Source organism: Callithrix jacchus, chromosome 5 (genome assembly GCF_049354715.1).
Source record: "Callithrix jacchus isolate 240 chromosome 5, calJac240_pri, whole genome shotgun sequence".
NCBI classification, from domain to species: domain Eukaryota; kingdom Metazoa; phylum Chordata; class Mammalia; order Primates; family Cebidae; genus Callithrix; species Callithrix jacchus.
Genome location: NC_133506.1, coordinates 84,173,912 through 84,192,160, shown reverse-complemented (window position 1 = coordinate 84,192,160; position 18,249 = coordinate 84,173,912). Strand labels below are relative to the sequence as shown.

Genomic DNA, 18,249 nt, shown 5'->3' with positions numbered 1-18,249 from the left:
ATAACCATTTTCCTTTTCCTGCTGCACATTTCAGCTACTGTTTTATGACTCCAAAAGGGTGGTGGCATTTGTAGTATTTCCCAGATTTATTTCCCAAGCCCCTCCGCTGTTTCCCTGGGACCTCTTGTGGGACTAGGATTCTGCAGTAAGTCTGGGACCAGATGGTCTCTGAGGTCCGCAGGCCCCTACATTCCATGAATTCTCAGCACTCTGTCATCCATCCCAGTGTCCTCCTAATCTCTCTGCTTGGAAAATAATCTGGATTGGTTGTTTAAACCTTCTGGCGAATGCATTTAAGTCCATTTGTCCCTCTCTGTAGTAAATTTTGTCCAAGTGAAATGAAACGTTTTGTTCATCCTCAAAGGATTTGCACGTAAGATAGCAAAGAGGTAGAGGAATGACTTAGAGGATCCTTCTGGCTCCCTAAAAACCCAAGTTCCAAGCAGGAGAGCCTTCATGGGAACAGCCCATTTCTCAGGGTGAAGAGCTGGGGGCTGGAAGGTTGTCTCATACAGTGAGCCAGTGGCAGGGTTGGGGGGCTCCAGAGTCCCTAGAAATTTCTGACCCTGCCTCTACGAACCCTTGGAAATTAAGCATTAGCCAAGGTTCTCCTGAGAAACAGAACCGATAAGATGTGTGTGTGTGGAGAGGAAGGAATTGATTTATTTTAAGGAATTGGCTCACATGATTGTGGGGGCTGGCAAGCCTGAAATTGGTAGGGCAGGCTGGGAGGCTGGGGGCTCAGGGAGGAGCTGGCAGTGCTGTCTGGAGTCTGGAGGCAGACTTCCTCCTTCCTCGGGGACCTCTCTTTTCTCTTGGAGCCTTCAACTGATTGAATGAGGCTCACCCATATTATGGAAAGTAATCAGCTTTGCTCTATTTGTGCTTTTGAGCTGGAGTCTCTGTCACCCAGGCTGGAGTTCGGTGGTGTGATCTGAGCTCACTGCAGCCTGGAACTTCTGCACTTCTGTAGTCCCAGCTATTCAGGAAGCTGATCCTCCTGCCTCAGCCTCTGGAATAACTGAGACTACAGGTATGTGCTGCCACCCCTGGCTAAGTTTAAAAGATATTTTGTAGAAACAGGCTGAGTGCAGTGGTTCACGATTGTAATCCCAGCACTTTGGGAGGCTGAGGAGGGCAGATCATCTGAGGTCGGGAGTTTGAGACCAGCCTGGTCAACAGAGTGAAACCCCCTCTCTACTAAAAATATAAAAACCATCTGGGTATGGTGGTGCATGCCTGTAATTCCAGCTACTTGGGAGGCTGAGGCAGGAGAATCACTTGAATTCAGGAGGTGGAGGTTGCAGTGAGCCGAGATCGCACCACTGTACTCCAGCTTGGGTGACGGAGTGAGACTCTGTCCCCAAAAAAAAACAACAATAAATTTTTTTTTTGTAGAAATGGAGTCTTGCTTTGTTCGCCCAGGCTGCTCTTGAACTCCTGGCCTCAAGCGATCCTCCCACTGTGGACTCCCAAAGGGCTGAGATTACAGGTGTGAGCCACTGCACCTGGCTTTATTTGGCTTTTGTTTTTACTCAAAGTCTACTGATTTCACATTTTTTTTTTTAGATGGAGTCTAGGTCTCGCTCAGGCTGGAGTGCAGTGGTTTTGATCTTGGCTCACTGCAACCTCCACCTCCTGAATTCAAGTGATTCTCCTACCTCAGCCTTCAGAGTAGCTGAGATTACAGGTGCCCATCACACGCCTGGCTAATTTTTGTATTTTTAGTAGAGAGCAGTTTCACCATGTTGGCTAGGCTGGTCTTGAACTCCTGAGCTCAAGTGGTCCACCTACCTGGGTCTCCCAAAATGCTGGGATTACAGGCATAAGCTACCACACCCAACCTCAAATGTTAATCAGATCTGAAAAATAACTTCACAGCAGCATCTAGACTAGTATTTGACCCAAAATTGGGTACCACAGCCTAGCTAGGCTGACACATAGTTACCATCATGAGCTAAGGGTCTTTACCACTTTAAATCTCTAGGTCAGAGGCAAGGCCAGAGCCAAGACCAGACCTCCAAGAATCTGGACTCAGACCTCTTGCTGCCCTCCCTCTGGGTGAGCAGAGATGAGTCATGCTGGATGAGGAATCCAGCTCCAATCCAGCTAGCTCTCAACCTCAAGCAGGAAGGGGAGAGCGGGCGTGATAGAGGAGGAGGGCTGCAGGATCCACAGCTGTGGCCAGGAGTGAAGCTCTGCCTGTGCTCTTCCACCTCTCCATGCTTGGCCACTTTCTCCAAGACCTTTCCAGAATGCTCTCTGTGCAGTGGGGAGAGCAGGAGCCAGCCCAGGAAGGGAGCCACAGATGCCCTTCCAGGGGCCTTCCTTCCTAGCAGGAGCCGGGAGGAACACCAAGGGGCTGCCCAGACTCCTCAGCTAGACAGAATTGTTCCCATCCTAGGGCCCTGGTCCTCAGGGCCTGATTCTGCTTCCAGGTGGAAAATCAGCGAGCCTTCCAGGCTGCAGAGGAGGGGATGGGGTGGGGTGGTATCCTCAGAGCTGGGAGGGGCCTATGCCTGGTTTTTCAGTGGTCACTGAGTGTTCACAACTTCGAGGAAGACTGAGAGGGAAGGGGTTGGAGCTGGGGGTGGGAGTGGAGGTTCGAGGGGCAAGAGGGCCAACAGCATGGGCCGGCCAAAGGCCCTGAGCTTCCTGCCAGCATCCTAGGCCTCTCTCTCTAGCCAGTGACCCTGATCCCATCCGAGGGTCTCCCTTGGTGGACTCCCTCCCTCAAAGCACAGCTACATACCTGCTCTCAGGTCCCCAACCAGCTGCCCACACTCTACCTTTTGCCCATTTTCTTTTTCTTTTTTTCTTTCTTGTTTTTTTTTTTTTGAGATCGACTCTCACTCTGTTGCCCAGGCTGTGCAGTGGAGTGCAGTGGCGTCATCTCAGCTCACTGAAACCTCTGCCTCCCAGGTTAAAGCAATTCTCCAGCCTCAGCCTCCCAAATAGCTGGGATTACAGGCACACGCCACCAAACCCAGCTAATTTTTGTATTTTTAGTAGAGATGGGGTTTCACCATGTTGGCCAAGCTGGTCTTGAACTCCTGACCTCAGGTGATCTGCCTGCCTCCCAAAGTGCTGGGATTACAGGAGTGAGCCACCGTGCCCGGCCTCCCATTTTCTAAAACTGTAATTCCAGCCCAAAGTCCCTCCCTGCACTGTGTCCCCATTATCCTCAGAGAGCCCTTTTCTGGGTCTGGCTCATGGACCAGCCTCTCCCTGAAACATGTGACACCAAAGCCATTTCTATTCATCTCGCCCTGCTGGATCCTTTCTGGAGAGATGGGAATTCTTGGAACAGGTAACTTATTCTCTTTCGTGTCTGAGTTTCCATGTCCCAAACCAACCGCTGAGTTCCTGCTGGTCTGTCTTGGGCCAACAGCTGTCTGGAAAACCCACCAGTGAGAACCCTGCCTAAGACTGTTTTTATTCTGAAACTCTACAATTCTAGAAGTCTGTGGAAACCCTAAGTCTGCAGCTGAGAATCATAAAAAGTTCAGAGGACTGGCATGTCCTAGGAAAAACTAAATCAATGGGAAGGACTAAGCTTGGAGAAGTGGAAGCTACTTACCGGGGTGGGGAGCACCCAGACCTCATTCCCCCAGAACTGCTAGAGGTGAGGATGTAAAGAGTCTGGGAAACTCGAAGGGAATCCTGGACCCTTGGGATACTGGAGGGTCTGGGGTTCATAGGAGCCCAACAAGGACACCCTGACGCCCCTGCTGGTGCCCTTGGTGTCCCTGACTGGGTGAGTCCAGATCCACTCAGGTTGTCTTAGATTCTGTCTGATGCTCTTTGAGAGGCAGGGGTGATGAGCTGGAACTTTCTCTTTTTCTTTCTTTCTTTTTTTTTTTTTTTTAAGACAGAGCCTCGCTCTGTTGCCCAGGCTGGAGTGCAGTGGTGCAATCTTGGTCACTGCAACCTCCGCCTCCTGGGTTCAAGTGATTCTCCTGCCTCAGCCTCCTGAGTAGCTGGGATGACAGGCGTGGGCCACCATACTCAGCTAATTTTTGTATTTTTAGTAAAGACTGGGTTTCACCATGTTGGCCAGGCTGGTGTCAGACTCTTGACTGCAGGTAATCCGCCGGCCTCAGCCTTCCAAAGTGCTGGGATTACAGACATAAACCACCATGCCTGGCCTGAGCTGGAACTTTCTAGAAGATGCCCAAGTGCTTCAGCTCCTTGATTCAAGAGAAAGAGGGCAAGTACCTGGCTGAAAGGCAGAAGCCAAGTTCTGGCAGATGTTTCACAGTTCGTTGCCTCAGGTGATTTGAGAAGGCTGTGCCTGAGAAGGTCACGGGAGGAGGCCTACGGCTTCTTAAAGGGCTCAGTTGATAAAGACTCTAAACTTCTGTGCACCCTCCCGAGGCTGCCAAGTACAGCTGTGCAGGGCATGCATTGTGCAAGGGTGTATGAACTCACCGAGCCTTGACTCTGGCTGCACGTAACCAGACAGGCACCTTCTTCCACTTCTCATAAAGGCACTCTATGGGCTAGAAGCCACATTCCACCTCAGGGAAGGAAACCAAGGCACTAGGTGTCCCTGAGTGACCTGACTCACTCACCGAATGGCCGATAAATCCCCAAGTTCTTGGTTTTCCTGGGCTGCCAGCAGCAGAGCTGTAGCCCAGATCTAACACGGAGGCAGTGTGCTCAGGAAGCTTGCCCCTTGCCAGCAACACCTCTTCAGGTCATGGTCCTGCTCTCTGCTTCCTCCAACACCAGGTCATCATTGACATAGCCACACCGTCTCAACATCTTACTTTAAGAAATAAACTACTGAAAAAGTGTCATATGGAGCAGGGGTCCCGAACCCCCAGGCCACAGACCAGTACCAGTCTGTGACCTGTTAGGAAGCAGGCTGCACAGTGAGAGGTGAACCGTGGGCCAGCGTCCCGCCCAAGCTCGCCTCCTGTCAGAGCAGTGGCAGCATTATGTTTGAATAGGAGCACAAACCCTATTGTAAACTGCACACATGAGAGAGCTGGGTTGCACACTCCTCATGAGAATCTAATACCTGATGATTTCTCACTGTCTCCCATCACTCCCAGATGGGACCATCTAGTTGCAGGAAAACAAGCTCAGCGCCCCCACTGATTCTACATTATGGTGAGTTGTATAATTATTTCATTATATTACAAGGTAATAATAATAAAATCCAAAATAAGTGTAATGTACTTGAATCATCTCGAAACCATCCCCCACCCCTGGCCATATGAAGGGGCAGCACAGGTCCTCTGTGCCCCAGAACCCCTCTTCCACCCTGCCTGTGACGAGAGAACCCAGGCCACCTGTCCCAACCTGAGGAAGCTTAGAAAATACCAAGTTTTTCACTGGGACAGACCCAGGCCTCACTTCTAATACTTCTCCAGGGACCGTTGGGTGGGACCCGGACTTGGGAATTGGGGACCTGGTCCCAGTCCTGTGTGACCCTGCACAGGCCGCTCCCTGTCTATAGGTTCTGTGTGTGCCTCTGCCGAACATCTCATCTCTGACTGCAGCAGGCCTTTTCACCAAAGGAGCCTCGGATCCCTCCTGCTGCCATTTCCTCCAGGGAGGGAGGGGGCAGAGGCAGATCCAGGTCCCTGCCCTCTAAGGACATTAGAGCCTCAGCGCTGCCTGTCATCTGATGTCAGCAAGCCAGGATCATTTCCAGGAGAGAGCCAGTGAGACCACAGTGTACAAGGTGGCTAGGTAGCTTGGTACAAGGCCACAGGACTGCACCGGGTACCAGCACCTACCTGTGCCAGGTGGGACAAGAGCCCCTCCATGCTTCCTCCTCTACAGCCCCTGCTCTCTCCTGCCCACTCATAGGAAATGTGATAGTCAACTTTATGTGTTTATACATGTAAATCTCCTCTTGGTTCTGTTTCTCTGGAGAACCTTGACTAATACAGGAAGTAACATCCCCATGGGAAGACATTAGGAGCCTTAAGTAGGAAATTATGAGCCAATCTTGGGAGTATCTCACTGTCATGCTGAGTCCACTGTAGGCTCTTCCATAGGAATGCAGAGCTTGAAGCTTCCCACACCTAGGCCCTAGCAGGTTCAGTGCAGAAGGACTCGCTGGCTACCCCCTGCCCTCCCCCACAATGGCCTGGCAATTCAGCAGAGTAGGGGAGACATGTCTCCTCCCCGAGCCCTGTCTGTGCTTGTCCTTGTCTTGCATCTGAGCTATGGGGCCTCCAGGCAGTGGGGGGTGGAGGGGGGCACCTTCAGGCTGACCATTTACCAGGAATAAATCAGAAAAAGAGGTTTTGTTTCCAGATGCCCAGCCTATCACTGAACCCTCCTTCCCCAGGAGCACCTGCAGCTCCTGTTCCCCTGACCCCCCACCATCTAAAACACAGCCCTTTCCATAGTCTGCACCCACAGAGGACTCCCTGGTCTCCATAGGAAAGGGGTGTTGGGAGAGCTGCCAGGTGCATGATGTGTGCTGGGAGGTCCCGGTCCAGGGCAGGAATTCTGACTCTTGCGCCAGGTGTGGAGCAGGTTCTCTTGGGCCCCTACCTGCCCCCAGCACCAAGGGAGAGAAACCCACTCCACTCCTGCCCCCTTCTGCTGGGAAAGGCCTAAACCCGGAGATCCAGGAGGCCGTGACTGCACAGACAGAAACTAAGGGCAGTGGGGTGGGGGAGGGGGGCATCATAGACTTGCCCAGCTTTAAGTGTTGGCTCCCTGTGGTGCTGGGTGTCCCTCAGTGGGCGAGGGGTGTCCTGCAAGCCTCCTAGGCACCTGTATCTGTGGGTGGAGGCTCCATGGGGACAGCAGCTGTGGGGTGGGAAGGTGCCAGGAGGGGGCACTATGGGAGGTCCCAAGATAGCTAGGGGTACCTCCCACAGGTCCCTGGCATGCTCTGGGAAAGATCTGGGCCGAGGGCTGTGGGAAGGCCAATTGGGCAGTAGAGGGACAGGCTTGAGGACCAGGGCCGCCAGGAGGAGCTGGCAGAGCAGGTGAGGCCAAGCCCACCTAGGAAGTGGGGGAGACTGACTCCCTGCAGCTCCTGGGCCTAGCGCCTGTGTCCACCTGTGAGCCCCGTTAAGGAAAGGAGTTGGCCCAGCAGCCAGTGTGTGCTGTGACCTGTACCTGCGTAGGCCCCCATGGCCAGAGGCAATGGCAGACTTGGAATCTGACCATGACCAGCGCTGCAGTCATTCACCAGTCCTCTATGGCATTGGCGGCTGCTCTGAGCCCTTCTACAAATGAGCACTTTGGCTGGCCCTGCTTTCTCTACTTGTCCTAATTGGTGCCAGCTCTGCTTGGGTGCCCAGGGAGGTCTGCTGAGTGAAAGAACTAAGTCCTAGCGCAGTCAGGTGCCAGGCAAGGCAAAAGCCCTGAAGCTCCTCTGGGTCTCTGGGAACATGAGAGAGACAGAAGTGGGCACATGCTCCATCCAGATGAACATGGAGAGCAGACCCTCAGAGAAAGAAGGCAGAGTGGAAAGTGGAGGGAGGGGAGAGAGACCAGATGTGCGAGGAGCCAGGGCAGCCCCAACAGTGGGCAGAAAGGTGGCGAGGGAGCCAGGCACTGAGTCACAGGGGCAGTGGTCCCAGCAGAGCCTGCGCAAGGTCGAGAACAGGCCCCAGCCTTGTTCCCCTCCCCACTGCTCTGAGATGAATGGCTCACAGCGCACAGGGTGTGAAAATCTACGGGTTCTTGGTTCTGGCCTCTGCCCCTGGCACCGTGTGACATGGCTTTTTACCCTCCATCAGCTAGGACTGCGGGCAGCATGAACAGACTGGTCTTGACCATATGGGGGTTAGCCCCAGCACCTGGGGGGGAGGTATCTGTGTCCCCTCTCTGTTCTGGGACCGCTGCATCCCAGCTCTTGCCCTAGCTGAGGCCAAAGGAGGGGACCTTAGGGCTCGAATGTGAATCTGGCTCAGGGCCTGGAAGAAATAACTGACCACATATAGGAACGAATGGGTATTTCTGAAACCACAGGCACGTGGCAGAATCTCAGCAGTGGTGGGGAACCTCAGGGGTCATTTCACCTACCACTCCTTCTCCTTCATCCTGGAGATGGGGAAACTGAGGCCAGAGATGGGAAAGTACTGAACAAGTTAGGGTTTCTACTGGGGCCAGAACTGAGGGCTCCGGGCTCCCAGAGAAGCCCGCCTCCTTTCTGTGCCAGACAGCACACCTGCACTGGAGCTGGCTTCTGGGGTCTTTGCCACCCCTCCCAGAGGGAGGGGAACAGTTGCTACCATGGTTTTCTCCTGGTGGGTTGCCTGTTGAATCCCCAGTGCCTAGAATGATGCCTGGAGGCACAGGAACATGATTGTTGGATAAATGAATTAATGCATACTATCTTTTTTTCTGTTCTGCTCATCTAATTTCCTCATTTTTCTATAATTGTATATTGCTTTTATAATATTTTAAAAACCACCATTTTTACTTTAAGCAATATCCTGCCAGCTTCACAAAACCACCTAATGAGCAAAATCAACATGAGAAAATGCTTTATGGACTAGAAAGCCATGTGCAGCTGGGAGAGGTGTCCCTAATGCCTGCCCTCCTGCCCAAGTCCTGGTTGGCAACCAGACAGTCAAATCGAGCGGGGTGCCCTTCTCAACTGCCACCAACCACTTCCAGTTCTCATGGCCCCACTGCCCCACCTTCCTGCTAGCAGAGGCTGCAAAGGGGAGCTGACCAAGATCCCGCAGAGGAACAAGAGTCTGCTTCTCACCCAGCGAAGGGAGAAACACACAGCAGGAAGAGACAATGAAAGAAACGGAGACACAGAGAAAAGCCGCAGGGAGTGGGAGGCAGAGACAGAAAGACACGCGGACACCCAGGGCCAAGCAGAGGTGAGGGGCAGCTCTGGAGGTAGCCCCGGGAGTGTGCGCGTGTAGGCGCTTTCACACACACACACACACACACACGGGCACTCCCCACTCTCAGCTGGGCTTCCGTGTCTCTCCTGGTTAAGATAAACTTAGAAACATCAAAATGCCACATCTCTTTGAGCAGCAGCCGTCGGCAGAGCTCCATATGGCTGCAGCAGCCAGGAGTCTGAGCTAATAAAAGTTAAAAAAAAAAAAAAAGCTGGGAAATGCTCCTGGAGAGCCACGTGGGCACTGCTCAGGGCCGGGTGGGGGTGGGGAGGAGCAGGCAGGCCCGGCCCTGCGTGGCATGCCAAGGTCTCTGTTCTCATTTAGAACACCCAGCCCTTTTAGTAATGGTAAGTCCAAGATACAGCAGCCGAATCTGCTGTTTTAGATGCCTAGGCCCTCTCCTACCTCCATTCCAGTTTCTCTTAATGGGAGAGGGTATGACAGTCAGTGCTGAATGTTTGCGTCCCTTCCTCTCCACTCCCAAATATATATGTTGAAATCTAACCCCCAAGGTGATGGCATTGTAAGGTGGGGCCTATGGGAGGTGATTAGGTCATGAGGCTGAAGCCCTCACAAATGGGATTAGTGTCCATATAAAAGATGCCCCAGAGAGACCCTTTATTTCTTACACCATGTGAGAATGCAGCAAGAGGGTACCATCACCAGAAAGCAGCCTCACCAGACAGTGAATCTACCAGCACCTTGGTCTTGGACTTTCTGGACTCCAGACTGTGATAAATTAACATCTGCTCTTTATAAGCCACCTAGTTTATGGTATTTTGTCATAGCAGCCTGAAAGGACTAAGACAGTCAGCAAGAACAGAGCCAGGAGGAGCCAGGGCATGCAGTGCGTGTGTACGCGGGCGTGCATGCCTGGTTTTCTCACAGGGCACCGGCAGCACTGCTCTTGGTGGGGAAGAGGAGCCAGATGGCTGGCTGTGGATCCCCATGCTGGGGGAGAATCTCCAATGCGGACCCCATCCCCTCTGCATCCTGATGGGAGAGCTGGAGGAAGACCCTGGTTACTGGATGACCCTTCTTCAAGGAGCCTCTCCCCTGCAGGAAGGGAATAGGGATTCGGGCAGGAGTCATAGCATCCAGCCCACAGGTGACAGGGGGGTGCGGGAATACTGCAGCCCACGCTCAGAGGAGAAACACACTAGAAGTCTGAGCCAAATCCCCGTGTCCTGAGAGAGAACACCAGGGACAGAGGCCAGAGGAAGTGTGTGCCTGATGGGAAGTTTCAATCATTCTGTAAGGATTTCCTGAAAACGGACTGGGTGCCAGTTTTTATGGCCTCTGCCCCAGAAAAGCACATACGGCAATGAAATGACACTGGGGGAGGGGAGGGTACTTTAGAACTTCTGAAGACAGCAAAGCAGTTTCTGGTAATCTCTGAGAAGGTGGCATTTGTTCCAGAAAAAAGGACCCCCCAACCCTCTCCCACTGCCTCAGCAGACTCTGAAGTCGGAGTAACTGGCCCAGTTACAGCCCCTGCAGTCATTCCTAGGCACTACAGAGGCTTCTGTTTCCCTAGCCAGTGGCCCTGGCAGCCTTGGAAACCAGTGAAGCAGGCTCTGACACAGGAATCCCTCTGCATCTTTATCACTGGAAAAGCCTTGATCCAGCCCAGGCGGAGAGCAGCAGATTTTAAAAAGGAAGGGTTCTCTTTGTGGAGGAAATGAACATGATTCAGCACAAGGGCTGATCAGGAATGTGGAGGCCAGGCTCTCCCATCAGGCTCCGCTCCCCTCCTGCCACCTCGGCAGAGGCCCCAGACTGCACCTGCCGGATAGGATCCCGTGCTGCCACAGAGCCTGGGCACCACGCCACTCCTCTCTCCAAGAACACCACCACCTGGAAGGCTGCCAGGAACAGCCAAGCCCTGTGGACATCACTCCCAGAAATCCAACCACACGGAAAGCAAATGCGCTACATCTCACGACAGTACTAATGAGCCTGGTAAATCAGCCCACAGTTGCACAGCCGTAGCTGGGGAATCCAAGTGCTTTCTGAGGACACACTGGTGACAGCAGCAGACACATACGCGTACACACATCTTCACGGCACACAGACTCATTAAGGTATGCCATGAGCCTGTGGATTTTCAATACCATACGGTGGACAACAGTGGTGGTGGTGGTAGGTCTCCGCCCTCAGGATGCACTTGACCTTATCTGACAAACAAAAGGAACATCAGGGAAAAACTCTGTATGGATAGAATGCCTCCCAGTGTGGTGGGACCTAAGAGGCATATGGATCTCAGAGCTTCGGTTGACATGCTCAGGAAGGTGGCCCTGGAAAGGTAAGGTGCATTCTGTGGAAACAAGGAAAGCACTCCAGGTGGAGGAAGAGCAGATCCAGCATAGGGCCCCCCTGCTCGGTGTCTGGTAGCCTTCCAACCCGCTTGCCTACATAGGTGTTCTTAGGTGGGAGTGGGAGGAAAAGGAAAAATGACCTTCAGAGGTCATTATGCTCATCTTTCTGCCTCCAGGTAGTAAGGATCTGCTCAGTCTCCACATCTGCAGGGAATCTCCACGTGCTTGTCCATTATTCAGCTCCTCTGGAGGAGGAGTGAAACTCAGCTCCCAGCTCTGTGGCCCAGGCTGGAGTGCAGTGGCTCAATCTTGGCTCACTGCAACCTCTGCTTCCCAAGCTCAAGCCATCCTCCTATCTCAGCCTCCCCAGTAGCTGGGACTACAGGTGCACACCACCACGCCTAGCTGATTTTCAGGGTTTTGCCATGTTGCTCAGGCTGGTCTCGAACTCGTGAGCCCAGGTAATCCTCCAGCTTCAGTCCCCTAAAGTGCTGAGATTACACGATGCCTGGCCTCAGTGGTTCTTGTTGGCATTAGCTGATGTGGTTCTTGTTCCCAGGTGCAGAGTGAAGCCAGCCCCACCACCCCAGACAGAGAGGGAACCAGGAATCCAGGCCCTAGCCACACCACTGGGGGGGCCCAGACAAGCGAACACAGGAACAGCCCTAGTTAAGGGGTGTGTGCCATATTTTGCTTGCCCCTTGACCAGGTAAACCATCCCCATCAGCCCCTCCTCATGGGAAAACTGGCGTGCTGGTGAACACGAAGACAGAGGCCACCTCAGCTGGGTGGATCTCCGGGAAACAGACCCCTTTTTCTGCAGCTCCATGATGCAGGCGGACAGCTCAGTCTAAAATTTTGAGGGCTCAGGGAAACTGCTGGGCTGAAGAGATGACAGCTCACCTTCCAGGTGGCCTGGCTCTTGCCCTCTCTCAATGATGGAATCTTACTTCTCCAGAGCTCCTTGAAGACAGCAGGCCTGAGCTCAAGACTGGGGAAAGGACATCTGGGGAAAAGCTGCCTTCTTTTATCTCCATGAGCACTTGCTCCAGATGCTTCTAAATGTGCAGTGAGTTTTGATCCAGCCTGAACTCTGCCCAGGTAGATAGATCCAAAAAATTATTGGGCCAGGCCTGAGAAAGAAGACCACAACCCTGCCCCTAGTCTGGCCAGACCCAAAGTAAGGCAGATTCTCCCGTTTCTTATCACAGTCACCATGTCTTGAATGGCAGCACCAACACCATTTCACATACTTTGTAGCATTTGCTCTGCTCAGTACCCCAGATCCCTCTTTGGGAAACAAAGAAACAACTCAGAGAGGTTATCTGCTGGGCCCAAGGCCACAGCTGACTGAGGATCGGAAGGTGAGCTGCCTCCTTGATCCTTGGCCCTGGACTCTTCTCAGATTACCCTTATCTTAAAGGGAAGGGAATTACTTTCTGTTCCTTCAAGGCAGCTGCCTGGCATCCTGCCTGTACCCCTGGCCACAGCTCAGGGTCGTTTGTGCTGAATGAGGCCTCTTGATACCTCTCTAGCAAGTGACAAGCTGGAAAGATGCCCTCCAAACCTTAGATGCTGAAGAGGGGCATTCAGAAGAAGTGGCACCAGCAGCCACAATTCTTCAGCTCACCGTGAACTGCCACACATGCTCCTGGGTCAGGTCCCTGTTTCCAGATCCCCAGCCTGGAGCAAGAGGAAGGGTGGTGTCAGACTGGAGCAGAGATTCGGAACTTGGAGTCTGTGTTTCAGGGGCTTTGTGAACCCTCCGAAATTGCCTGTGAGATTGCGTGAGTCCAGGTGGTAAAGACAAATGAGTCAGGCATTTGTCTGGAAAACTGTGTGTAGCTCTTTCAGAGCCTCAAAAAGATCAAGGACTCAAAGAGGCTAAGAGCACAGGAATGAAGGCTCCTGAGTCCCCTCCAGCCATGTAGCTCTGGGCATACACAAATCTGGCAGCCAAACCCACATTATCAAACACAGGAGAACATGCTGTGTCAATGGGGGTGAGGGCTACTGTCCTCGCTGCTGCCTTGGTTCTGTGCCTGCTCATTAACGCCCACCCCAGGGACCTGCATGACATTCCTGTAGAACTCAGCACCCCATGATCTGCAGACCCCAGTCTTTACTGTCTTGGCTGTCTTGCTGAGGAAGAGGTTCTCGCCGGTCTGACCCCAGTGAGGCCTGTGTGATCTCATAGCTCTCACTGGCTGCTCATTCCCTTTCTGAACATCACCACCTCCAGACTAGAGGAGGAATCTGGAATGGAAAGGAAAATGCAATTTGGGAGAAAGAGCCACTTCAGTGCACAGCACAAATCCCGATGGACATTCCTCCAAATGGCCTCAGGGTCCTAGAAAGCCACCTCTCTGTCATAGACATGTGAACACCCCTGTGCTCCATCCACTTCCATGCTGCGCAAGGCCCATGACTACTTCCTGGAGGGGCTCTGCTCCATCCAATCCAGGCCACACTGGGCAGCTCCAGGCCCATCACCCTCGAATCCCCAGCCAGTGGTCAAGGAAGCCCAACACGAGCTCACAGCTTGAGGACCTGCTGCTTTCACAGAAAAGGGGGAAGTTTGATAAGCCCCCTCCCACCCCTCATCAGCTTTCCTGGTCCTCCAGCTGAGGAGGGTACCAGGACACTAATACCCATGTGCAGATGTCTAAGGAAACGCTTCTTGTTTCAGGGACCCCCCACGGGGCTGCAGGGGCTTATCTACTCCCCTGCAAGGCAGGAAGAAGCTCAGTGTCCCCAGGATATGGACAGCTTTTCAGGGACTGCCAAAGTATCTGCCCACTTTGGGTCCAGTCTCCTCCCGTGGGCCTCCAAGCAGCCTTCCATCGAGCTTCACTCTGGTCTTTCACCCTCCAAGAAGTGCTTGCCAGCTCTGCTGTATTCCCCAAAGTATCCATTCCAGGGCTGGGGAAACAGCATGTGTTCAGGAAAACCTTCTTACTGTAAGATGTGCAAATGGGATACCATTGTCTGGAAAACCCATTATTCTGTTTAAAAGTAAAAGAGTTACTATAAAGGCCATACGTCACTTTCCAATTTTCAAAAGACAAAGAAATACACACTGCTAAAGTTAAGTGGTGCATAATGTCATCTTTCTTTGATGATTCAACTGAGAAGGCACATGCGGATCCATCAGCGTCTCGGGCATCATTCTGGAGTTGTTGGGAAAGCAGAGGCAGGAGCAGGGGCCCCACATCTTCCCAAGTCCCCACATCTCTGCTTGCCTCTCCCTGTGCAGTGTGCAGCTTGGGGACACAGGCTCTATGGTAAGAGCACACCACATACAAAGGTGGGGGAGAGTGCGGCGGAACCCAGGAGGGATGTGGGCATGATTAGATTTTGGAAGCTCCTCCCAGGAAGGTGCTCCTACAGCCTCTTTCACCAGAGACTGGAAAACCTCAGAAAGGTCACCTGAGATTTTCCCTCTGACATCCACGGTAGACTCTATCTCTAATGGGGTCAGTCTAGCAAGAATATGGGGCCTGGATTGCCCACCTGTTTGGTGATGCAGGAGAGCAGCTTTGCATTTCTCTGCCCGTCTTATACTCAACAAAATTCATGGCATGGGCCATGCCCCTCTCCCCACCAAAGAAACTGGGAAAAGAAAACAAGCTATAGAGAGGTGACAGCATTAGCCCCAGGGCAGCCCCAAAGCTGAGGGAACTGGCCAAATTCTGCAACATTCATCCCTAGTCAATGGGACAGGCACAGGCTGAGGGCAGAGTCCTGGCAGCCTCCTGAAGTTCCTGCTGGCCAGGTGGTCACAAAGGACACTAAATCCAGCTCCCCAGTCTCTACCACAGGGGCTCATGGTTGAGGATCTGCCAAAGTTAGTCAGGGAAGAGGAAACAGTCTCCTCCTTGAACCACAATCCAGGATGCCTCCCGGGTGAGTGAAGGATTGGGATCTCATTGGCCCTGGGGCTGTGCCCTTGGACTCCCACTCGGGAAGCCAAGCCGGGTCCAACTGATAACTGCATTGCTTGAGGACCCTCGGCATGGAGTGACTGCCAGCGGGCAGACAGGAAGAAAAGAGCCCTGGCCCAAACCAGGCAGGCATCCCTGCCTCCCCTCCTACCGACTGACCCCGGAGACCAGCCTCCTTCTCTGCCTGCGGAGGAGAGCAGCGGGGACATTATGCCAACAGGTCCCGCTCGGTGGGCCTCAGCCGGCCAGCCATTCACCGCCCTGCCCCGAGGCCCCAAATTCAGCCAGAGTGCTGAGGCACCTGCTGCCAGACAGGGCTCCAACCCCGAGAAGGGGGCCCTGGGCAGTGTCCCTCAGTGCCCCGGGCTTCCTCGGTTAGGGGCGGGGCGCTCCCCGGCCCGGCGCCCCCACCCCTAAGCCCCCTTTCTGAGCTCACCTGGCGCAGGTGCTGCAGCAGCGTCCCCGCCTCCTCCCGCCGGCCCTGGCGCACCATCCGCAGCAGCTCCTGGACCATGCCGACGCGCCGGTGGTAGGGGGGCATCCCCGCGCCCGCGCGCCCCGCCTTGTCCCCGGCGCGCAGCAGCAGCGACGCCCAGAAGTCGGGCCGTTCGCGACGGGGGCCCGGCGCGGCGCCGGGGCTGGCTCTCTCCGCCAGACTGCCTTTGGTCTGCCGGGTGCCCATGCCGCCGCCGCCGCCGCCGCCGCCGCCGCCGCCCGCCGGGACTCTCCGCGCTGGGCCTCGAGGCCGCGTCCCCGCTGGCCACCAGTCCCTCGGCCGCCCGTGCGCGCCCGCCTCCCGGGCTGCAACTTTGGGGGAACTGTTGCGCGCGGGCGGCGCGGGGGCGGGCAGGCGGCTGTCGGAGATCCCCGCGCTCCTCCCTCTTGGCTCTCCGGGCGCGCTCCCCAGGCGCTCGCAGCCTGCCCGCCCGCCCCGCCCCGGCCCGGCCCGCCCCCGGTCCCCGCCCCCCGCCCCTGCCCCCGCGCCCGAGCTCCGCGCCGCGGTGCGCCTCCCTCCTCCGGTGCTCCCGCCCCTGGGCTCCGGGCTGGGGGCCGCCGGGCGCCCCCTCCCTGCGTCCTCCCTGCAGCTGCGCCGCCTATTGGCGGCAGGACCGCGCTTCCCGGGGCGGTGGCGCGGGGGCGAGGGAGCGGGCAGGCCCAACGGGCCGTCGCTCTGGGTCGCCACCGGGATTCCCTGACGCTTCCACCACCGCGCGCCCTAGTAGCCCACGGGAGGCGAAGGGAGGCGTCCGGTTCGCCCGGCGAGATGGGGAAAGTTTGGAGCACGGGAGTGTGGGGGGCTCTCTCAGGCCCGGAGTCGGGTTTCTCAAGGTGGGTTCCGCTGAGCGTCAGCGCCCAAATCGTTGGAGACGCTGGTTAAAAACGCAGGCTCCCATGCCTCGCCCAGACCTACTGAATGAGAATTTCCTCTGTGGGCCTGGGACCCGGCTTTTTAGCCAGCATCTTGGATGATTCCCATGCACACTCCTTTGAGACCCGGCCTGCTTGCAGGGCTCTGTAGGGTGATGGTTGGTTGCTGAACCTGGAAACTGCGAGCTTCTGTGTTGTGTGCGTGCCCTTTTATAGAGAGGGCCTGTTGCTTCCATCAGGCTCTCAAAGGATCTGGACGGGAGGTGTGTGAAGAACTCCTGTGTTCTCTTGTTCTCACTCTCACACCCCTGGAGAGGGGTCCCTGGTACAATAAAGTAAAGTCCCTTCTGCCAGTAGGCCCAGCGACACACCCTGCCGGCCCGCCTTCCTCCCGTCGCCTCTGCCAGGCCCAGCCTGTAAGGGACCAGAGCCCTGGGATCTGATGGTGTTGTCAAAGCCAACCAGGGGCTGCCAGAGCGAAGGCGAAGGCACGTGGGGGAGCTTCTTTGTTGCAGATCACAGGCCGCCCTGGTCCCAGCGCAGGGCAGCAGCAATCGTGCAAGCTAGCCTCTGACCCCACCCCTGGGTGCTGCTTGAGGGTGTAAGGGCACGTGGGCTTTAGGGACAGGAGGCTGGATCCCAAATCACAGGGAGCTGAGCCCCACCACTTGGTGAGCACTGAGTATCAGGCGAGTCTTCGTCTTCTTGAGTCCTGGTTCTTCCTCTGTCAGGCTGTGATAATACACTGCCAAGAATTGGGAGAGTAAAATGGGAGGACACTGCCAAAGGAAAAATTATTGAATGATACAAGTTAAAGCATCCCAAGGAAGATTATCCAGGACCATCACCATAGGTGTAGGGACCTCTGCCATGAGGTTTTGCAGTCGCAGGGAGAGACTGAGCTCAACTCCAATTACAGCATGGGCAAGTGGGAATTTATTGCTAAGGAGCAAGGTGGGGATCAGTGGGAAACATCAGGGCTGAGGGGGATTCTGGCTAAACAGGTTGTGTAGAGCACCCTTGACATAAGTGACTCCATCTTAGGAAAAGGGTCCATTTTACATTTGAAAAAGCCTCATGCCAACAGGAACCAGATGTTTGCCTAATTACTAAAGAATATACATCCCCCAGATAAGGACACAAACACTCTTTGCTATCAGACTTCACCAGAGGACTCTGTGGCCATCAAAACGGCAGGAGTTCAGCAATTGGAGATGGCCGTCTGGATAGACCCCACCTTGCCCACACTCTGCCCACATCGAAGACTCTTCCTTGCAAGACATTGAGAACTGTTTGGATCAGGCCAGGACACTCTCCTTGTCCAGGTCACTCTCCTTGGACTGGATTGTTAATCCCATCTTCCCTCTCCCCTTTTCTCTTGATGTTAAATGTTACTTTGGTATGGGATGTGTAATCTATAGCATTTATACATTCATTAAGTATATTACCATGTATGGTTGGCGGTATCGACTGACTTGCGGAGTGACTTGATCCTGTATGCCCCCAGCTCCTATTACCAAGTGAATGGGAAATGCTAAGGAGAATTGCCTCTTTGAGAATTCCATGTAGCTGTGGCTTTTATGACTGAAATAGGATCAATAAAAGCCTGAGATTGTGGAAAGACACACATGTGCGTGAACCTGGTGACCTTGTGCTACTCACAACACCAGCCTAACAGAATTCTTACTTTAGACACGCCAAGTGACCAGACATCACTTGGGGGAGAGTGGAGGATGATAAACCTAATCAGATATTGAGGTTGGAGGGTTCTTT

General features: G+C 54.3%; 1 protein-coding gene across 2 annotated transcripts in view; it reads right to left on the bottom strand.

The window, feature by feature from the left end:
* The window catches only part of LRRC75A (leucine rich repeat containing 75A), a 48,029-nt gene extending 32,012 nt beyond the window's left edge, over positions 1-16,017 (bottom strand). For both annotated transcript variants that reach the window (XM_002748066.7, XM_017972417.4), the window contains exon 1: positions 15,545-16,017. In XM_002748066.7, coding sequence (XP_002748112.1) covers positions 15,545-15,790 — 246 coding nt within the window. In that variant the 5' untranslated portion in view covers positions 15,791-16,017. The remainder of the gene's footprint in view (positions 1-15,544) is intronic.
* Positions 16,018-18,249: the final 2,232 nt, after the last annotated feature.